This window comes from Bubalus kerabau, chromosome 3, assembly GCF_029407905.1.
Source record: "Bubalus kerabau isolate K-KA32 ecotype Philippines breed swamp buffalo chromosome 3, PCC_UOA_SB_1v2, whole genome shotgun sequence".
Lineage (NCBI taxonomy): Eukaryota > Metazoa > Chordata > Mammalia > Artiodactyla > Bovidae > Bubalus > Bubalus kerabau.
In genome coordinates, this window is record NC_073626.1 from 46,897,666 (window position 1) to 46,921,300 (window position 23,635).

General features: G+C 36.5%; 1 protein-coding gene across 1 annotated transcript in view; it reads left to right on the forward strand.

The window, feature by feature from the left end:
• The first annotated feature begins 2,391 nt into the window (after window positions 1-2,391).
• The window catches only part of GFRAL (GDNF family receptor alpha like), a 71,766-nt gene continuing 50,522 nt past the window's right edge, over window positions 2,392-23,635 (forward strand). The window contains exons 1-5 of the mRNA XM_055574707.1: window positions 2,392-2,413; window positions 6,837-6,968; window positions 9,770-9,928; window positions 22,442-22,498; window positions 23,228-23,558. Of these exons, the coding sequence (XP_055430682.1) occupies window positions 2,392-2,413; window positions 6,837-6,968; window positions 9,770-9,928; window positions 22,442-22,498; window positions 23,228-23,558 (701 nt within the window). The remainder of the gene's footprint in view (window positions 2,414-6,836; window positions 6,969-9,769; window positions 9,929-22,441; window positions 22,499-23,227; window positions 23,559-23,635) is intronic.

Sequence of the window (23,635 nt, forward strand, 5' to 3'; positions counted from 1 at the left end):
TGGGCTGAGGGCTTGACAGACTCTCCCACAGAGAGGAAAGAAGCTACCTGTGGATGGAGCTGACAGACAGGAGGGCAAAGCCTTCAGACCTTGAAGGTTTAAAACCTACAGGAAGCCAGCTCTGCCCCCCGATTCTCCAACTCCTGAAACCTCTTTGAGGAAGTCATCCAGGATGTCTGACTGTAGTTTGACCTGTAAGCTGGACCTGGGCAATGGGAAGATCCCCCACCCTCACCCCGAATGTACATTCTGTCCCTGGTCCCCACAGTGGGGCCATTCTGATGGGTGCAGCCTTGAGGGGGTTCTCCGAGGCTGAGACCCTCTGGATGGAGCACGTGACTGAACCCAGTTAAGGCCTCTGTATAAACTTGTAAGCTTCTGGCAGGTGAGTGAGGGCATGTAATTGTCTTTGTCCCACCCAAGACAACTTCCTTGTATGTAAGTTCCTCTGCGTATTAAATCTGACATCCACTAACCTGGAGTTATCTGCCTCTCTCTTCACACTCTTCTTATCTTTTGTGTAAGAGGCCAATTAATCCCTCTTGAGTTTAAGCCAGTTTTAGTTGGCTTGTATCATAAAGAATGATTATCTTGATAAAATTTGTAATACAAGCTTAGTGGCAGTGCCTTCTAAAAGAAAATTATTGATTTTATGACACTATAATTACTTGTTAAATAATAATTGTCTAGTGCAATATCACTGGCATTTGTTAATTTTTTGTGATATAAACCCCATATGCTTACTTAATATTTATAGCAACCATGGATACAATCAGCACATTTTATAGAGGAGTAAATATAATGACTTCTGATGTAAAGTTATTTACCTACATCTAAGGAGAAAACAGTTTTAGTTTGCTGGACTCCAGAGTCTGTATTTTTCCATCAGGCATTCTGAGAACAAAATATGCTATTCCGTTGTATGTATATGTATAACTGAGTTACTTTGCTGTAAAGCAGAGATTGGCCCAACACTGTAAATCAAATGTACTTCAACTTTAAAATATATGCTATAACATATCTTATGTGTAAATTAAATGTGAGCAATTGCAACCAACAGCTCTCCCACTGTGCAACTGCAAACACACAAATACTCCTCCCCCATCTCACTATAGTCAGTTATCCATACCCATTTTTTCCTAGTTTCCTGTTTCCAGCATGTTTTATTTCTTAAATGTCCATTACAAAAAGGTCTCAGGCTGTTTTAAAAGTGGAAGCCTCAGGCTGTCCTCAGGTAAACAATTGTGAGGAACAGTGCAATTGAAGTAATGTCAGATCAGTAAAGCCTGTCTAGTCCATTCAGGTTGCTAAAACAAAATACTACAGACAGGGAAGCTGATGAACAACAGAAATTTGTTTCTCACAGTTCTGAGGGCTGGAAGTCAAAGATCAAGGTGCCAACACAGTCGTGGTCTCATGAGGACCATCTTCCTAGCCCGTAGCTGGCAACTTGTTACTGTGTCCTCACAAGATGGCAGGAGCAAGGCTCTCTCTCTGGACTTCCCTCTCTAAGATACTAATCTCATTCATGAGAATTGTGTCCCATGATTTATGTAACCTCCAAATGCTGAATCTATTAATACCATCTCCTCTTGGGTTTAAGAGTTCAATCTATGAACTTGGGGGATCACAAATATTCAGACCTTCACAATGCCTCTCATTAAAACTCAGACAAAAACAGTGTCATGTGGCAAACACAAGTGGAGGATTACCTTTCCAGGGGATGAGAAATGCCTGCATTATGGTGAGTAGTCATTTTGTAAACACTGTTTCACTGGAAGTGTTAGAGGAATTGTAACTGAAGCAACCCACACTTTAAGTACACTGGAGTTTGGAGCACCTGTTAAGAAAGATGAGGTACACTGGTTTGCTCCTAGTGGAACTCGAATTCCCCGTATGTTTTCGTGGGCTTTCTTTATGCCTTTTATCCTTTTCCCTGTCCTCAAAGACATAATGTTGCCTGAATGACGCAAATTAATGAAGTAGAAACAGCATGCTCAAGTATCTAGGAACTCTGGAGTTACAGTTGGGAGGTTTGTATACAACACAGTTTAGTATTCTAGTTGAAGGAGAAAATAAAAACACCTTTTTCCCTGAATGTGCAGAGGATGGATCATTTCTTAGTATTTGGCTCTTGGGCTTTCTTAGAAGCATAATATCCGAGATCAGTACACTCAGAAGAAAATAATTGAATTTGGGCCTAATTAGGAAAGTTCACAGCTCAGGAAAGATTGGTGAGGAAGCGGTGACAGGAAGCTGACTTGAATCAGGGATGCTTTCAGAAAGCACGAGTAGAAACCAGAGCTTTATTCTGGACAGTTATTGTTAAGGAGGTTGTTGGAAAAAACACATCTGCTTTTCCTGCAGGTAAACAGACCCAAGTTGACCGCCATGATAGTCTTCATTTTCTTCGGTAAGTGAATTATTCTTCTGGTTTATCTGAATTCATAACATAAATTCTTTGTGAATCAAATGGTGTCTCCAGTCACTTAAATATCAAGCTAACAAAGGTTTATAATATAAAGTATTAATTACAAATTTGTACTCTAACATAGCTTATTACTTTTACAAAAATGTATGCCTACTTTTACTCATTTATAACTCTATAGAAAATGCACAATGTGAGAATTTCATTTTACCACTCAGATTTTTTCATATATATATATATATATATATATATATACATACTGATCCGGTTACTTCAGGTAATTGATTAGGGTTTATAAAATTTACATATATATTAGAGCCTTTTAGAAATGAAACTTTCTGGTATTTATTTACAGGTTATAAGATGACAAATTTCATGTTATTATCCATTTTTCTTTTAATTTAAATTGAAACAAGATCCATTCAGTTTCCCTAATTTTAGATGTTAATATTTAATAAATGGGAGACAGACAGTTCATAGAGTAACACAACACAACCTCAAATGCTTCACATTTCAGTTCATTTTTATAACCCAGAGATAAAGTGTGAGCTTCTCTCTGTAAAAATAATGTATGCTTAAAGTAGAATCTATGTAGAGCTACTTTGTATACATGTGATTGGAGACGCTATTATATATTCCTCAGCATGCAGTAGAATCTACAAACTGAATTCAGAAAAAAGGATAATTATAATTATAGATGAATATCAATACTTCACTAATTAAAGCAAAGCCAGTACATTTTCTGGTTACTCTCTGCCAACAGGTATTGATGAATAAAGGCATACTTGTGGGCAAGAAAACAAAGAAGATTATTTCAAATTGTGTTGAACATAAAAAAGAGTCTAAATAGATTTAGTCAAAATTAAGGCAAGAACAAAAGGAGTCTTTTATATATTTATGTATTTTCAGGCTTGAAGGATTAAATACTAGTTATTCAAAATTTTTCTCCTTGTATTGATTTCCAACAATGTTTCCTATATCTATTATTTATAATAAGGAAAAATCTAGGAGTCTTTAATTTTTGAAGCTCAGGCAGCAATAGAATGAGATACACAAAATATATTACAGTCTCATTATGGCCCCATTGAAACAAGAGTGACAGCTTCCTGTTTTCAGCTTTCACTTCTAAATTAACCTTGTCAGAAGATTGCAAGAAGGAGGGAAATCTTATCTAACACTTAGGGTCAAAAGTATGCTATTTGATAGGTTTAACCAATATTTCCCATAATGCATTCTTTGGAATATTTATTCAACCCCATTTAAATAAATCTTGTGATGCCAGAAAGTTCTGCAGCCAAAGAAATGTGAGACATAGTGAATTCTTGAAACAAAGCACTAAATATCCTAGTGAGTCTTACACGTCTTTAAGAGGGTGAAAAAAATGTGCACTGTGCTCCATCTATTTATTTTTAAATAGAACCTGTTTTTCACTTAGCATTTCAAGAGGATCCTTGAAAACTCCTGTCTTAAATATATAGCCACAAATCCTAGTCAGGAATGGATAAGATTTTGTAAAGTTATCATTTATTTGATTCTTCTGGGCCAAATCGTTGAAGTGGTTTTCCTACTTGATTCAGTATTTCCTCTGAATGGAAGATGTGAGAAATCATGTAAAACAATCAAATGGTTATTCAACCTAGAATTCTAAATATGAAAGAAAATAAAACACATTTGGGAAAGATAATATGTAGAATTAATGATCATTGCACTGACAAACCATTGAGATTTTGATAATCTCCTCAGGAGACCATCACCTGTAAGTTTCTTGAGAGAAGTAGTCCCAAGATATAATGATCAGTGGCAAATAAAGCTGTAGCTTCTTATATACTGAGTTTCTGACATAAAATCCTTACTTCAGTATCTTTGGCAAGCTGGAAAGAAACAAGTAACATTGGCACAGAATGGAAGTGGCTCTTTTTCTTTTTCTTCAGGCTTTCTTTTTTTTTTAATTTTTTAAACTAATTTATTTTAATTGGAGGCTAATTACTTTACAACATTGTAGTGGTTTTTGCCATACACTGATATGAATCAGCCATGGGTGTACATGTGCTCCCCATCTTCAGGCTTTCTAACCTAGAACAGAAACTTGGCTAGGTGAGGTTATCCATGAACACACAAAAACAGAAAGCTGATATGTCAATTTCCACTCTAGTCCTCAACAAGAAAAATGTGACCAAGCCACACTCATGAGCCTAATCTCCAAATGCAGTGACTCGGTCAGTAGTACATATGATCCAAACAGTTGCCATGGATTATCCTTAGAAGAGGTTTAGAAAAGGTAAGATTTAAAAAAAAAAAAAAAAGATGTATGGCTTTACTTGAAGCCTATAACTCTATGTTGTGACAGGTCATTCATAATTACCATCATCTTTTTAAAAAATTCAGATAATTTGACTCTGATTAAGACATAGCTTTTAGGTCTCTTGATTACAGCTAATATACTGTCTTTAAAACTCAATTGTAATTTCCACAGTTTTCTATGGATTGAGTAAGTAAGTGTCAGTTTGTATGCTTGCAGAATCAGTTTGAATAATTGGCACAATACATTAAATTAACATTGTTACTTTCTTGATACTTTAAAAAACTTGCTGAAACCTTTTCTCTTCTACCCCAAATAATGTGCAAATATCTGGAAGGTGTTATTTTTATTGAATATTATCAGTTATTTATATATAACTCATCCATAAGCAGCTATTTAAGTTGGTTAAATCAGCATGCATTTATTGAATATATGTAGTGCATCATTGCACTGATGATGGGCATACCATTGTGAATTATTCCTGATGCCTGCTCAGTAAAATCCCAGAACCCAGCGATAAAGACAAACACATAAATATACACTTTCATTACAGAGCAGTAAATTCCATAGTTGGGAAGGTCCCAAGATTGTAGTGAAACAGGCAAGGGATGTTAAATTCAATTTGAATGCAGGAAAGGGGTACTGAATTTAGGAAGTTTCCATAAAATTAGTAGTTATTGTGTTGAGTCCTAAAGGACCAAAAAGGCTTAGTCCAGAATAAAAAGAAAACAGATAGTAGATAAAACAAAAAGTAGATAAAATGATTATGTAGGGGATATTATCCTAATACTATTATGACAGAATATTTAAAAAAAAAAGTTTTTAATATGGCAAGTTTTATCAACTTGTATAATGAGTGTGGTAATACCATTAAAACCCAATAATTTTTTGGCATATTCGGTAAGAGAAATCCAAAGTGAAAAATAAAAACTATATTCTTTCATGGCTCACTTTATTTCTCCAGCCACTCGCAGTGTCTGGTAGTGACCACACAGTAAATGCTCAGACATACAAGGCAGCATGGAACATTTGAGAAGCTATAAATGCTCGAGGACATCTAGATTACACATGATGAAGAATATGAGAGTCATGCTATGAGGAACCATTCAAAGGATGAGGTAGAGAAATGACTGGACTGGAATGGTGCATAAGGCAGAGTAAGGGGTGTAAAGAATTTACCTGAATAAGATGAAGGCAGACTGACTATCTGATGAGCTGGTCAATTCGCAAGATGAGAATCAATGATCTATGCAAGAGTGGATGTGGGAGAGTGAAATTGAGGCTAGAAAAGGAACCTATCGTGAACCCAAGCTTCCTAGTATGGGTGCCATTGTGGATGGTGGAATTGCTGATGAAACAGGTGGTCCAACAGATGAGGAGGACAATATTGATGATAATATTATATGGAAGTGTGTCTAGAACATTTAGGTGGAGAAAACAGCATCTGTAACTAAAATATTGAAAAATAACAAGATTGCATTAGGTATCTGAGAATCATCAATCTCGAGATTTTAGTTAAAACCATAAGTACATGGAGTTGTCCACAAAGAGTATGTAAAATGAGAATGAGAAAAGTCTGAGGACAGAACCTAAGCTACAAATACACTTGAACAGAAAAGTAAGAGGATTCTGGGAAGAAAGCCATGAGCAGAAAATATCAAATGAAGAAGTATCAAGAGGATTAGAAGGGAGGGTGGCCAAAAGAAAAACGTTTCAAGAACAAAGTGACAACAAAATTCCCAACAATAAAAGCAGGCAAGATGAAGTCTTTAAACTATTAAGTTCACGTTATGGAGATTATTTGGGTGCATTTTTCAGAACAGTTTCAATGGAGCAATAGTCATAACAATAAATTATAAATTGAGAAATAAATAGGCAGAAATAAAAAAAAGAGGGCAAATACATACGCTTTGTTTAAGAATCTTATATAAAAGAAACAAATCGATAGCTGGAGGGGAGGTTAAGATTCATTCTTGTTTTTTTAATGACTTAATCACATTTCCATTGTCAAAATTCTGGTCTTGATCATTAATAACTTAGGCTTGAAGTAAATAACTACCATGTTGTCATATTGCTATTTCTGTTGTTCTCTTATTGTTGTTATTCAAGCTGTGGGGCTATGCTTGAACAAGTCCGCTTCCCAAACCACAGATTGCACGTATCTAAGAGAGCTCTGCCTAAGTGATGCCGATGATTGTAAACATGCCTGGAGAATAATGGAAGATGCCTGCAATGTGTCAGGTAAAACAAGTTGTTTAAAATGCACTCAAATACCTTCTATTTACTGAGATAAAAAATAGGAATTGGTCATTTTTTTGCACTGTCTTAGAAACTAAGTTTTCTCTAAACACCTTACTTAAACTTGGTATTCAAGTGATTCACTTTCACTTACTTATTAGTGAATTTAGATACTTAAGAGTATTCTTTTTTAAAATTAGCTATTTTTGGCTGTGCTGGGTCTTTATTGCTGCACACAGGTATTTTCTTGCTGTAGAGCATGGGCTCTAGGCAAATGGGCTTCAGTGGTTTTGGCACACAGACTTGGTTGCTCGTGGCATGTGGACTCTTCTCAGACCGGGGACCTGTGTCCCCAGCACTGGCAGGCAAATTCTTAACCACTGGACCACCATTACTCAAGAACCTTAATGCCCTGACACTGCAGGCAACTCTTTGCAAGGTTTCAGATCATTCTTTTACTTACGTCACAATGTATGATGCTACAGTTATACACATGCCTCTCATAAACATGGCAATATTTTTTCAAATAAAATTTTTTGTTTATATGTCACTATGATGTTTGTGAAAATCAAACACACTATTTGCATGTATGTAACATGAGTTTTGAGCCTGGTGGGCTGCCATCCGTGGGGTCACACAGAGTCAGGCACGACTGAAGTGACTTAGCAGCAGCAGCTGCAACATGGGTTTTATATTCTTTCAACATATATACTATCTTCCATTTCAACTGTGTCAAGAGCAAGTTAAAATATATTTTTATTTTTAATTTGTCCTACTTTCCAAACATGTGAAGGGAGGCCCAAGGGGTTAGAGAATGTGAAGATTAAAAAATCACTGTCATTTGTTTCAAAGGAAAAAAAATCCTATCTATGTCAAGTAGCTGAATATATGTTGAATGAGAGCATTATTGTAAGACTCCATTCACTAAAAGTAGATAAAGAGATTAGGTAGGGGTTAATATCCCAATACTATTAGGATAGAACATTTCAAAAAAAGTTTTTTCTAACATGACAAGTTTTATCAACTTGTATAATGAGTGTGATAATACCATAAAAAACCAATAAATTTTTGGCATATTCAATAAGAGAAATCCAACATGAAAAATAAAAACTATATTCTTTCATGGCTCACTTTATTTCTCCAGCCACTTCATAGAAGAATAAATTTTGTACTGCTTAGGACCCTTGTCTATCTGCCTGTGCTCTGTCTACCTTCCGAAGATGTAAAGTGAAGTGTGTTGGATTAAGAGGCAACAATCTATAGTTCTGCCAATGTAAAAATTTACAATCTCCACTATCAGAGCTCCTGTCCAGCCACAAGATCTCAAGGAATTACATAGGCTATAGATAAGGAGTGAGATTTCTTCTCTTCCATGCGCTTGAACAGGGTGCATGCGATGCTCAAATGCCAGAGAAAGTTATCTATCTCTATTCAACATTCTCATTCAGGCAGCTCAGTTGCTCAGTCATGTCTGACTCTTTGTGACCCCATGGACGGCAGCACACCAGGCTTCCCTGTCCATCGCCAACTCCCAGAGCTTGCTCAAACCCATGTCCATTGAGTCGGTGATGCCATCCAACCATCTCATCCTCTGTCATCCCCTTCTCCTCCTGCCTTCAATCTTTCCCAGCACCAGGGTCTTTTCAAATGAGTCAGCTCTTCGCATCAGGTAGGCAAAGTATTGGAGTTTCAGCTTCAACATCAGTTCTTCCAATGAATATTCAGGACTGATTTCCTTTAGGATTGACTGGTTGGATCTCCTTGCAGTCCAAGGGACTCTCAAGAGTCTTCTCCAACACCACAGTTCAAAAGTAACATTCTCATTACAGTTCAAGAAAAGAATTTCAAAGGCAAATTTTCTCTAATAGCACAATAATTTTAAGATGATAATAAAGGACACTGACAAAAAAATCCCATTATTTGTTTTGATAATGAAGCTCCTTGGTATATTTTATAAGGTAACTTAAACTATTGCATTCATTGTATCATAAATTATAACACATTTATTGAATTTAGTATACAAATAGCAAATTTGTATAAATATACAAATACAAATTTGTATAAATATACAAATTTATAGTGAATGGTAAGACTTGCATAATTATACCATGCATGAAGCTTAAATAGAAATATTCTCAAATATACAAATCAATGTACTCAAAAAGTTTTATTCAGGAATAATGAATAAAAGAAAATAGTTAGGTAGATGAATAAGGCTTTCTATATTAAAGCAGAGTATGAAATGTTGGTAATTACAAAAGATGCAATAATATTTACTGAGTGCTTTCTAAGTGTCAGGACCATGTCTTTTTATATGATAAATTTAAAGCCACTTGGATGTCTCTTACTATAATCTTGGAATGGCATATAAAATAAAATAGCAGATTAAGATCAAATAGCTAATAAAATTGCTAAACAGACAAAATAGCTAAAATTAGAGAGTATTCTGGTTGCTTCATTTTAAAGGCAGCCATAATTATTATTAAAGAGCACAAATTGACATTCTATGTGAGGACAAAGTTCTTTTAAAATACAGGAAGTTTTAGTCTATTTTAGAAAGAAAATACTGGGGGTGAAAACAGTAGGAATATTTTTGTTTTGTTTTGTTTTTGCTTGAAAAGTCAATTACATGAACATGCTGTAAGTAACCCCAGATAATTTCACTCTAATAATGAATTACTAAAATCAAGATATTAAAAGCTTTGGGTAGGAGGTGCTACCCAAAGGTTTAACATAGTTTGGGTAGGAGGACTCAAAACTTTTATTCAGATTAACATCTAGAATGTTATATGTTTGACTGTGAAATCCAGGCAACACCTGCCAGATGAAGAATTCATCCAGCTGTGACCTAAGTATCCAGTCCTTAGTGGAAAGCAATTTACAATTTAAAGATTGTCTCTGCTCTGATGACCTTTACTGCACTTTTAACAAATTGCTTGGGAAAAAATGCATCAACGAATCAGGTAATACATTGTTATATGAAATGCTTACAGTCACACAAAAGAAAGTACAATGCCAAAAAGAACCACAGCTATGTAGTTTGATGAATTCTTTTGTTTTTAATCTGGTGATTTGATTAGTTCTTCATGTAATTTAAGGTTCTGTCAAGTGTAGGTCTCAGTAAGTATATGACATATTTCTATAATCACTACCCACAATTTCAAGCTTCATTGAATAATAATTTATTAGAATGATAGATTCACTCATTCAGTACCTTTATTTGTAAGGCTCACTATGGCTTTGTACAAGACTTAAATGATAAAAGATAAATAAGGTACCATTTTTCTTGGTAAAGGAAACAAGACCTCTTGAGAAAGATCAAAGTGTAACCACTTACCTAGCATTGTGCTTGCCTTTGCATGCTGCTGCAAAGTCGCTTCAGTCGTGTCCAACTCTGTGCAACCCCAGATGGCAGCCCACCAGGCTCCCGCATCCCTGGGATTCTCCAGGCAAGAACACTGGAGTGGGTTGCCATTTCCTTCTCCAATGCATGAAAGTGAAAAGTGAAAGTGAAGTCGCTCAATCTTGTCTGACTCTTCGCGACCCCAGGGACTGCAGCCCACCAGGCTCCTCCATCCATGGGATTTCCCAGGCAAGAGCACTGGAGTGGGGTGCCATTGCCTTCTCTGTGCCTTTGTATAGGCACATTTAATTATTTAATATGCATTTATTTACTGCATACTCCAGGTGTCGGCCTGATGGTGAAGTAAAGTGAAGTTGCTCAGTCATGTCCGACTCTTTGCCTACCACGCTCCTCTGTCCATGGGATTTTCCAGGCAAGAATACTGGAGTGGGTTGCCACTTCCTTCTGCAGCGAACCTTCCTGACCGAGGGATGGAACCTGGGTCTCCCGCATTGTAGGCAGAGGCTTTACCATGTGAGCCATCAGGGAAGTCCTGGTGTCATGTGGTGAAATATGTCATATGGTGAAGTAGTAGTATTCAAAATAGTCGGCTCATGTCTTGAGAGTATGTGCAGATTTTCCAAGGGATGCGTGGGATCCAGTAATCTGAAAGTCATCAGCTTCTAGATCCTCAATGTCTCTATGTACACTCCCCAAGAAGTGGTTAGGAATGCACCTGTTATCAGAGAATTCTCACCTTTTCTTTTTCAGAATCACCCTTCCCCCACTTTATAAGAGAGAGGTTTATCTCTCATCTGTCTTAAATGGTCACATAGCCCAACCTCTCCAATTTTTCATAGTAAACTTACTAGACAGTTTCCTGTTCCATCATTTTGCCTTTTCCAAAATTTCATATAAATGAAATTATATAACATGTAGGCATTTGAGCCAGTTTTCTTTTATTTAAAATTATCCATTTGTGATTCACCAAAAAATTGTCCTCTTTTTTGAGGAGTATCCCATTGTATGGTTATTCCTTGAATTGATTATCCATTCGCCACTGAAAGTCACTGGCATTGTTTCCAGATTTGTAGAGATTATAAACCTGCTGTAAATACTCACCCACAATATTTGCACAAATATGTTATTTCTCCTCAGTAAAAAATTATTGGGTCATATAATAAAGCGTATGTTTAACTTTATAAGAAACTTTCACACTATATTTCAAATTTGAAGTAACCATAAATGTATGAAAGTTCTGGTTGCTCCACATTCAGGCCAGGACTTGATTTCTGTGTTTTGCTTTTTTTTTTTTTTTTTGACATTTCAAAACATGTTAATGGTATCACACTGGGGTTTTAATTTACACTTAAATAATAATAATGTTGACCATATTTTCATGTGCTTATGTGCCAAAGAAATATATTATGTGGCTTCAAAATTATGTGGCTTAGGTTTTCTATTTTAAGTGTATGATACGTTTTTAGTCAATTTTTATAAGTGATGCAAGTTAACACTCAGATATGTTCTATTGCCATATGGATATCTAATTGTTCCATCACATTTATTGAAGATAGTTTCAGTTTTCTCAAAAGATCACTGGGCTGTATACTGGTGGCTGTCCTCCCAGTTTTTCCAATCCGTCCCAATGATGTATGTATTTCTATACTTTTGCCAGTGCTCCACAGTCTAATTTATTGCAGTTTCATGAGATATCTTGAAAGCAAGTTGTGTAATTCCTATCATTTTTTTTCTTTTAAATAATTTAATTTGAAAGATATTTGTTGGATTTCTGTTGAGTTTTTATTTTTGTTTGCATTTTACTCTTTATTGTAGTTTCTGTCTCTCTAAGTTGTTCTTAATATTCCCAAATTGTCCTTTAAACATCTAGAAGGATATGATGTCATTTTCTTGTTTGCTGCTGCTGCTAAGTCGCTTCAGTCGTGTCCGACTCTGTGCGACCCCATAGATGGCAGCCCACCAGGATCCCCCGTCCCTGGGATTCTATAGGCAAGAATACTGGAGTGGGTTGCCATTTCCTTCTCCAATGCATGAAAGTGAAAAGTGAAAAGTGAAAGTGAAGTCGCTCAGTCGTGTCCGACCCTCAGCAACCCCATGGACTGCAGCCCACCAGGCTCCTCCATCCATGGGATTTTCCAGGCAAGAGTACTGGAGTGGGGTGCTATTGCCTTCTCCCATTTTCTTGTTTAGGTACCAGAAATTCATGTCTTTTTCTCCATCTTTTTGTCTCTATCTCTATTTCCCTCTCTCTATTTTTACTCTCAATTTCTCTCTCAGTTTTGTTCTACATTATTTTGTTGTTGTTGTTGCATTTGATGTGACTTGAAATTATTGATTTGACTCATCACTCTTGGTTTCTTAAGATGAAATCTTATATCACTGATTTGAGATTTCTTTTCCTATTTAAACATCTCATTACATAAATTTCCTTCCAAGTGGTGTTTTAGTTACATCCTCTAATTTTAAATTAAATAAAAATGTGTTTTCATTTTTATTAAGTTCAAAATAGTTTCTTATTTTACTGCTGACTTCATTTTTGATTCAAAAGTTATTCATAATACCATTTTTTAGTTTCCAAATATTTGAGTATTCCTTAGATATCTTTGTTATTCATGTCTAATTCCAATAGCATTATAAAATATATTTTATATGATGTCAATTCTTAATTAAAATGATAATTGCTAAATATCACCTATACAATGTGATAAACATGAGATGATACTTACTTGAGGTTATAGAGAAGAAATAATGGTTCCCTGGTGGCTCAGACAGTAAAGCGTCTGCCTGCAATGCAGAGGACCTGGGTTCTATCCCTGGGTTAGGAAGATCCCCTGGAAAAGGAAATGGCAATCCACTCCAGTATTTTTGCCTGGAAAATCCCATGGATGGAAGAGCCTGGTAGGCTACAGTCCATGGGGTTGCAAAGAGTCAGACACGACTGAGCAACTTCATCTGAATTTGTTTTTTTTTTTTTTTTTGAATGGTGTCTCAGAAGCCTTCAAAGAAGAAATGACAGACTTGGGCCTTTTAGGGTGAATTGGACTTCTTGGGCAGATGAAATAAAATGATATTCCAGATGGAGGAAACAGAATGAAGCAGGAGATATTGAGAAGAAACACATTCTTGATTAGGCTGGATTATAAAACAGAGGAGTCAGGAGATGATACTGGAAAGAAATCAGACTTTTGAGGAACTACTAATGCATTTTGAACAAAAGAATCTGGAATCAGTATTTTTCAGAACTCCACTGGGGGTGGTTTAGAGGATGGAATGGAGGCAGGGTAAGATACAGGCCAAGGAGAAGAGCCAACAGAATAATTTGGGAGAGATGTGATGCGTGCCTAAACTTCTGCACTGGTGCTGAGGACTCCATGGAGAAGATACGCTTAAGAAATGCTTATGACTTACAATCAGTGGGAATTGGCTACCACCAGATATGAGGATCGGGGAATGTTATTAAATGTTACAAGTTGCTGGCTTGGGACAAGGGTATCACTCTGTGTGGAGACAGGGCTGAAAGGCAACGGTGGTGAGTTATATTTGGAGAGTTTGCATGGGGGTGGCACACTTTGGCACATTTGTGTTAGAAATGTCAGTACTTTGCTTTACATTTCACATGATGAATATACAGTTTAGAAAAAGAGATGATAGGGCATTTGGCTGGCATTTGGAAACATGCATCTTGCATTGAGTACAAGCAAGATTTGTGAGTCAGTGGTTTGTAAGAGGCAGATACAAGCATGCAGGAGGATAAGACTGGTCAGAAAAAGATGTGAAGTGAGAATATAAGTATTTTTATAATACTTTCATGACCTAGTTGAAGAAATCATAAGGAAGATTTTAAAGACAGAAAAAAGACCCCACAGGAAGAATTTTCAAGCCAATGACAGAGAAAGACATACAGAAAATAATCAACAGTAAATGTAGAGAAGTAAATAAGATAAAGAATAAAATGACATTAGTTAGCTAATGAATAGGCCTTTTCTAGTTTTAGACTGAAGTAGGCTGAAACAAAAGCATGTAAAAATACTAAAATTATTTGTTGACTTTTGTTTCCAGATGGTAGGACTAGTTCATTTATATCTCAATAACCATTTCTATCAGACCAAGATGCAACAAAATATAGATACCAAAATATAGGTACATACAAATTTAGAGCACTTAAGTTGAAATCAGTCCCCATTTTTGAACCATTTTTTCCACAATAGATACTTAATAAATGCTACTCTGTGGTAATATTGATAAGGCAGGGTACAGAAACCCTGCACAGAAGACCAGAATGATCTTACAAATGCACTTCATGACAGACCTGCTCTGACTGTGGTCTTTACACAGAGTATTAGCTGCTTGCTTATAATTCAGCTTAGATTGAAAAAGGAAGTGACAGTTGAAATCTTGTCATGTCAACTGCAGCATCTTCCACCAACTCTTTCATCATCACTCCATCAGGATATGATCTTTCTCTCTCTCCCCCTCATTTGCATTCCCCAAATATTTCTCAACATATAACAGACATGTACTTTTCTATTCTTTATTATAGATTATAAGCTTATTGAGCAAATCAGTTTTTATATTTTTTCTTTTTTTTTCTTAATATGACAAATATTCAACACAGTGCCTGACATCTAGCAACTGATCAATAAATATATAATTAATTTGTAAACATATTTTGAGCATCTAAATCATGTATTCATTCATAAAATACTAATTATTCAGTTAATAGGTGTAGATACTAAGCACTGGAAGAGGGATATAAAGATCAATTAAGAGACTCCCTGCTCTTGGTTACCTTAAAACATAGCAAAGTAAAATTGACATTTAGCCTGATTATTTCATTTAGCCTAGATTAATTATTTCAAAATATATAATTACCAATATAATGGAACAAATTATGTGCAGATGGCATTAATTCATATATATCCCATCCATGCAAGTTTGCATATGCTGTCTGAAAGGGGTAGGAGAGATGGTTTGTGTTCCAGCAGAGAAATCTCACTTAAATAATTACAACAATTCATGTGAGTTGTTATTTGATAAATGTGTAAAACTCTACTGCAGTGTGTGTTTCGAAATACATGCAGTAAAGAGGCTGTACTCTGAACAGCGCTTCTAAGAACGTCCTGGTGGTTTTTAAGTAAAAATTTTCATATTATGAAGTTGATTATATTATCTTTAACTTGCATGCATATGTGCGTGCTAAGTTGCTTCAGTCGTGTCCAACTCGGCGTGACCCTATGTACTGTAGGGGCAAGAAAGTGTTCATTGTGGAGGTCCACATAAGAAGGACCTCAGAGGGAGATGAGACATTTTAGAGATAGACGGTATACTACTGAAACCTTAGGTCAAGTAAGGATTCTTACACTGAGGTGGTTTTTATCTTCTTCCTATAAAGTTTATATAATTATGGATTTATTGGAATTCTCTAGCAGAACATACATTCTCTATGAGGGATATAACTTCCAAGAGGTGGAAATTGGTTCTTGGGGGTGGGCAGAAAACTTCTTACATGTATAAAGTGCAGATATATATACTGCCCCTGAATAGATACACAATAAATCTGTGGAATTAAAAATTCATGGGTGGGCAAGAGAATTAGGAAAAACACTGTCTTTAAAAAAAAAGGCTTCTTAAAGGGGAAATAATGAAAACTGTGGAGAAACACTTTAGTATAGGTATATTTCTAGGAGGAAATAGAAATATACAAAGTTTATACAAAGAGAAATAATGGATGGTAGCTCAGACAGTAAAGAATTTGCCTATAATATGGGAGACCCAGGTTCAATCCCTGGGCTGAGATCTCCTGGAGAAGGAAATGACAACCCACTTGAATATTCTTGCTTGGAAAACCCCATAGACAGAGGAGCCTGAAGGGCTACAGTCCGTGGGGTCATGTAGAGTCAGACAGGACAGAGAGATTAACACTTTAGCTTTTCCTAAGCATTGTAAGTTCAATGATTTCTACCAATCATCATCAAATGTAATGAAAAGACAGAAGGAAATCATGAGGATGAAATAGCAAAAGAAATTGAGCATTACCATTATGCTTTTTTATATAAACTATAAATAAGCAATATTTTTATTTCAATTTTTTAAAAAATAAAAGTCATTTGTAATAGTTTTCTTGAAATAATGTCTTCGGTGGTTTTTGAAAAACAGTCAAATATTTATAAAATATGTTCATGGACTTTTTAGGAAACATTAAGAGGGTTTTAAATGAGCTTCTTTAAATTTAAACTAAATGAGCTTTATTTAATTTTAGTCATTTTTAAAAATAGAGAAGAATCAGCACTGTCCTCGAATTTGGCTTCACACTCAAACATCACAGAGTGGCTCCATGAGAAAGAGACATCATTAACAACGGAAAAAAAGAGAGACTGCATCGTGGCAGCACATATCTGCCAGGAATCTGAACATTGTGCTCTTTTGTATAAGAGTTTCAAGAAAACCTGCAGGAGGGAATCAGAACAATGCAAGACCCTTGATGGAAGCTACCTCTGTGCAGTGTTGAGAGAAGGTCTGCAAGAAACAATCTTGTGGAATTGTCAATGCAGTGACCCTTTGAAAGCAGAGTGCACTGAAATTTGGAAAAGCTTGTCTGAGGACATTTGCATAAAGGATGCTCAAACAAATCCAGTTCCATCCTTCACTGAAGACAATGAAAATGAACTCAACCTGGGCATTGTTTCAGGTCAGTATGTAAGGGAAGAATTTTAGAATCTTAAATATAATCACAAGTACCAACTGACTAAAGAATAATTTCTGTCCCAGCTCTGTCATTTCTGCCTGTGCTTCTCCCAGAAAGTGAAAATTTTAAAAATATATATATTACTATGACTATGTCTAAAAGGGATTATGAAGAAAGATGGAAATGCCAAAATGTTTTAAAATAATGTGTTTTATTCATCCATTCATTGAACAAGTACTTTATAAGACAGTGAAAATGTGCTAAGTCCTAAGTCTGGTTGATTAAAAAAAAACAATGCAATAATAATAACACTGCCCTTTATTTTAAAAACTTACTGTTTTTAAGGGATTTAAAAATTAAAGAAATAGATAATATAGTAAGGGATGATTATTTATTTATATAACAGATATTTCTTTGGTGCCTACCATGTCCTTGGCTGTGTTCTAAGACCTGGGGAAAAAACAGTTAACAAAGCAAACAAAAATCACACACACACACACAAATCATTGTTCTCTAGGACCTTATACTCTTCACTGAGGAGTGTCTCGGTTAGTTTCTTTGGAAATAGACATTGAGACAGAAGTTTGCATACAAAATAGTATTAGGCTGGGGGCTCAGGAACAAAATCTAGGATGAAGTGGGAAAAGCAGGATTAAGGGGTGGGGCAAATTGAAATGCAAGGCAATGACCACAGCAAACTGAGTTGACTCCACAAGAAGTTTAGCCCTGGAATGGCCCTTTAGAGATGCTGCCTCTTTGAGCCCCTCAAATGGACTAGTCCTTACATAGGAGCTGTCCCCTGGAAAAGTCTGTCCCTCTGGGTGTGGCAACTTCCTTTGGATGGGGCACTGCTGGACAAAGACCAGCAGTTGCGGAAGTGAGTACCAAGATCACCAAAGCGGGGATCTTAGTAGTAGGCTGTTCAGTTCAGTTTCGTTCAGTCGCTCAGTCATGTCTGACTCTTTGCAACCCCATGGACTGTAGCACGCCAGGCCTCCCTGTCCATCACCAACTCCCAGAGCCCACCCAAACTCATGTCCATCAAGTCGGTGATGCCATCCAACCATCTCATCCTCTGTTGTCCCCTTCTCCTCTTGCCCTCAATCTTTCCCAGCATCAGGGTCTTTTCAAATGAGTCAGCTCTTCCCATCAGATGGCCACAGTATTGGAGTTTTAGCTCCAACATCAGTCCTTCCAGTGAACACCCAGGACTGATCTCCTTTAGGATGGACTGGTTGGACCTCCTTGGGACTCTCAAGAGTCTTCTCCAACACCACAGTTCAAAAGCATCAGTAAGATCCTATTAAGATAAAAGATTTGGAGGGTATATTTTAAATAGTATGACAGAATGAGTGCTACCAAAGGGGAAATATGGTGGGATGGGGCCATAAATTAGGAGCTTGGGATTAACATAAACACACACTACTATATATAAAATAAGTAACCAACAAGGACCTACTGTGTAGCACAGGAAACTCTACCCAAAATTCTGTAATAATCTATGTGGAAGAAGAACCTGAAAAAGAATGACTATGTGTAAATGTATAACTGAATCAGTTTGCTGTACACCTGAAACAAATACAACATTGTAAATTAACTGTACTCCAATAAAATATAAAAAATAAATTAAATTAAAAAATAAAAATAAACAGTATGAATGCTAAGGAGGAAAATAATACAGATAGGGGGAAAAGGAAGTCTGAGTGGGTGGTTTTTAATTTTAATAAGATGGCCAGGAAGTTGTTCTGAAGAAATTAATGTTTTAGTAAAGATAGAAAGAGGCAAGGGATGAGTCATGTGGGTATTTGGGGAAAGAGAACTTTGGGAAGCAGAAATAGCTCAAGGTGAGCTGGGAATGATCTTGACGAAGAGCAAAGATGACACTAGGGGTAGAGGTGAGAGAGCAGAGGATGAGATGCAGGAGATGAGACCAGAAATAAAATAGGGGCAGGATGGTGAAGGGCTTTGTAGGTCATTTCAAAATCTTTGGCTCTTACTCTAAGTGATCCAGGAAACCATTGAGGGGTTTGAGCCAGAGTAGTGTCATGGTCTGAGGTATATCTTTAAGAGAAAAACTCTGGATTTTGTGTTGACAATTGACTGAAGAGAAGCAAATGCCCAAGTAGGAAGACTGATTAGGAAGTTTATATAATGATGCAGCAAAAAGATGATGGGTCTTGGAACAGTGTGGACAGCTGTCAGATTCTTAGTATGCTTGATATGAGTGGATCACATGGGGCTGCAACAACATAAGAGAATCAATATTTATTCCAAGGCTTTTGTCCTGAGTAATTAGAAAGGATGTGGTTGCCATTATTTTCATTGACTAACAGAAAAACTGTAGGAAGAAGAGGCTTTGGGAGTGGGACAGAGGAGAGGTCAGGAGTCAGTCTGGGATGTGGTAAGTATGAAATGTTTATTAGATACCCAAGTGGAGATATCAAATAGACAGTTCTCAGTATGGAACTGAAGCCTAAAATGCTTTGCATGACACATAGAAATGAGATCTGTGCAGCAGGTATAAATCAGGAGGTCATTCACTGGTGGATGGCAAATGGGATCATGGCAGTAGATGAGGTCAACATAGAAATGCATGGTTTCTTGGACTAGAGAAGTAGAAGGGTGAGAAGATAGCAGAGTCTGCATATATTTCAATATTAGTGGATCAAGAAGAGGGAACACTGTGTTTTTAAATTACAGTATAGTTGCTTTACAATGGTCTGTTAGTTTCTGCTGTACAATGAAATCAATCACGTGTGTGTGTGTGTGTGTGTGTGTATCTCCCTTCCCTCTTGGACCTCTCTCGCACCTATCAACCCCATCCCATCCCTCTAGGTCACCACAGAACACCAAGCTAAGCCCCCCAAGCTACGTAGCAGCTTCCCGCCAGCCATCTATTTCACACATGTCAATGCACACACATCAATCCCAATCTCTCCATTTATCCTCTTTGCTCCATGTCCACATAACTGTTCTCTATGTCTGTGTCTCTATTCCTACCTTGAAAAATGGGTTCATCTGTACCATTTTTCTAGAGTCCACATATATGCGTTAATACGCAATATTTATGTTTCTCTTTCCACTTTACTTCACTCTACATGACAGACTCTAGTCCATCCACATTTCTACAGATGGCCCAATTTTTATCTTTTTTAATGGCTGAGTAATATTCCATTGTATATATGTACAATCACAATGAAGAACAGTATGGAGGCTCCTTAAGAAACTAAAAATAGAGCTACCATATGACAAAAATCCCACTTCTGGGCATATACCCTGAGAAAACCATAGTTCAAAAAGACACATGCACTCCAGTGTTCATTGCAGCACCATTTACAATAGCCAGGACATGTAAGAAAGCTAAATGTCCATCAACAGATGAATGGATAAAGATGTGGTATATATAAACACTGTGCTTTATTTGATATGTATGATCATACAACAGAGATGCAGTTCTGGTGGGCCCATGCTTCTCTGTGTTCCCATGACATACTGCTCTTTAGCTCCTTTTCAGCAATTAAGCTACAGTTTTTGATATTTGGCAAAACTAATACAGTTATGTAAAGTTTAAAAATAAAATAAAATTTAAAAAAATAAAAAATAAAAAGCAAAAAATAAATAAATAAAATAAAATATTCTCCAGAAAAAAATGTGAATATACCTATGTGTGCACTATATGAAATTAGAATTTAATGTGCAAACAATTTATTACAATGCATTACTTATATTACATAAAATAATATGGATCCAAGATAGAATTTGTTTCTCCATGATAAAATAATTGTTTTTGTAAGAACTGCTAGTATTTTGAGTGGATTAGTCCACTTGGGCTGCCCTAGTAAAATACCAGAGTTTGGGTGGCTTGAACAACAGAAATTTGTTTCCTCATCATTCTGGAGACTGGAAGTTCCAGATCAAAGTCCAGCAGGGTCAGTTTCTGGTGAGAGCTCTCTTTCTGGCTTGCAAATTTCTTGGTTTCTTGCCAGGTCCTTACAGGACATTCCCATGGGATATACATGTGGCCAGGGAAGAGTGAGGAAATTTGCTAATGTCTCTTTTTATGAGAACACTAATCCTACCAGATCAGGGCCCTACATTTAGGACATCATTTCATCTTAATTACTTCCCTAGAGACACCATCTCCCAATACAGTTATATCAGGATTTAGGGCTTCAACTTATGAATCTTGGAAGCAAACAAAATTTAGTTCATAACAATAAGTGAATTCAGTGTTTATTTATATTTTAATGATAGTTTCTCAAATATGTTTTAAACAGTGGCACAGTCATACTAAACAGTGCCAAAGCACAGCTATTAACCTATCATAGAAAGTCTAGCTAGCCTAGACTTTTGTATCTGTTAAAAAAGCTATAAGATTCTTAGAAATTTGCTTATTGGGATTTCATTCAATATGGAACAGAAGAAGGAACTTCTCTGAAACATAGGAAGGTGGGTTCCTAAAGAGACAGTGATTCTTTAGCTGAGACGTAACCAGTAGAGAAATGAAAACCATGTATGATGAGAACAGATGGAACAATGCAAAGAGTCTGGAAAGTCTGACACCCTTGGGGGTAAAAAGAATTGTTTTATGATTGTACCATCATATATGTGCATAGATGGGCAGGCAGGGAGCTTGGACAGACAGCTCAAGTCGGGACAAGTTGAATCAAGAGACACATGCCATAGCAGAAATCAATCTCCTAATCAATAACCTGTAATGGAAGCCAATATCTTAATCAACAGCCAGCAGCAAAAAATGAATTTTCATTTTAAAATAAAAATCTGATCATAGTCTTCCCCTATCACTTTATGCCTATGTCTGTTACTTCTATTTTATTTTGATTTCATTTTTATTTCTCCATTTCCTATATAAGTCTTGACAACAGGGACTGAAAATTTGTCTTCAATATGGCACTGGTACATAGTGGGAACTTGACCAATGCTTCCTGAATGAAAGATTTTTAGAATTAAATGGTCATCAACCTCTCCAATTCTATAATTATAATTCCTAAAAACTCTGGGAAGCTAAGATAGTCAGAGGTGGAAATAGTCTTTAAATTGCCTTTCAATCTAATTAAGACCTTACTGGGGAGAGCTTTTTTGGTTCAGACAATATTTCTTCTGTTCTTTCTCCCCAGACAGACTCTCTGTTTACTTCTCTGCACATGGCCTAGTCATTAGCATTTGTTTAAATTTTCGAGTAACTGAATACTCAGAGCAGAGCTGTTTAACTGACTTGAATGATGTTACAGTGGTTTATTTTTCTTCATCTGTACCTCACTAATTCTGTGTACCAAGGTTAAATAAGGGTTACATGAGCTTATATGTATTTTTACTGGAGTACACATTGACAAATGTTGTCTACATTCTCCTATTAAATTTAGAAAATTGTTCACTAATAAAATAGTCTCTTTCTTTTCCTTCTAGATAACATAAAAGAGGATAATAAATACAAGTGGAATCTAACTACTCTTTCCTATCACGGTAATGTTTATAAATAGTCATTTTGATTTGCATTGTGAATACTGGACAATATAACTTAAAATGTAGTTACTAGGCTTCTTCAAGATATGTCATTACAAAATGAGTCATGTGAACTTTAACTGTTCTAATACTAGAAGATGCAACAAATCATTGCATTTCTTCCACTAATATTTCAAAGCATCTATTTTGCTTATCTATCATTTATTTACAGTTATGGGGAGAAATACTTACAATTAAAAACAAAGACTAGATCCAAAATGTGAACATTTTTACACGTTGGAATAGCTACATGGAAACTTGAGTCACTATTTCTCCTTCAAATAAAAAGTTCAATAGAACAAGGATCATTTTGATTTGAGCCACTGAACACACCATCAGCTAGATTCAAATCCAATTTCTAAAGATGTATTGTTTGCATGTGATAAACTTGGGCTCAAGGATTTTTTTCCTACAGTTCAGTTTTGGTCCTATACACTCCCCACCACTTCTGGATCATAATACATGTCCAGTATAGATGAAAGATGGTTCAAGTAGCCCACTGCTGAGGACCAGTAAGTTTATTCCAACTCTGAAAAAAAAAGTAAACAAAATAAACAGGACTACTTGCCAAAAGCAATGTATGGGCACATTGTTATATTTTGCTCACGGATTTCTCATGGTGTTATGCAGATTCTGTATGCACAGCTCTCTGTTTACTTTCCCACAACCTGGACATATCCTTCCTTCTAGGAGGCAGAGGGGTTCAGTCCTGCCTGGAAGTGGCAGAGGTTTGCATTGGGGATGCACTCTGCAATGCCCAGCTGGCCCTTTACCTGAAAGCTTGCTCAGCGGATGGAAAGCTGTGTGATGTGAAACACTGCCAAGCAGCCATCCGCTTCTTCTATCAAAATACGCCATTTAACATTGCCCAGATGTTGGCTTTCTGTGACTGTGCTCCCGCTGATGAGCCTTGTCAACAGTCCAGAGAAGCACTCCACAGCAGGCCATGTGCAGTGAACAGAGTTCCAACCCCCACCTGCCTCGATGTAATTCACAGCTGCCAAGATGATGAATTATGCAGGTGAGTAAAAACACGCGTACCCTGCTTTCCGATTTTGCACCTTATTTGTTACACTTCAGCTCCAACACTTGATCTCA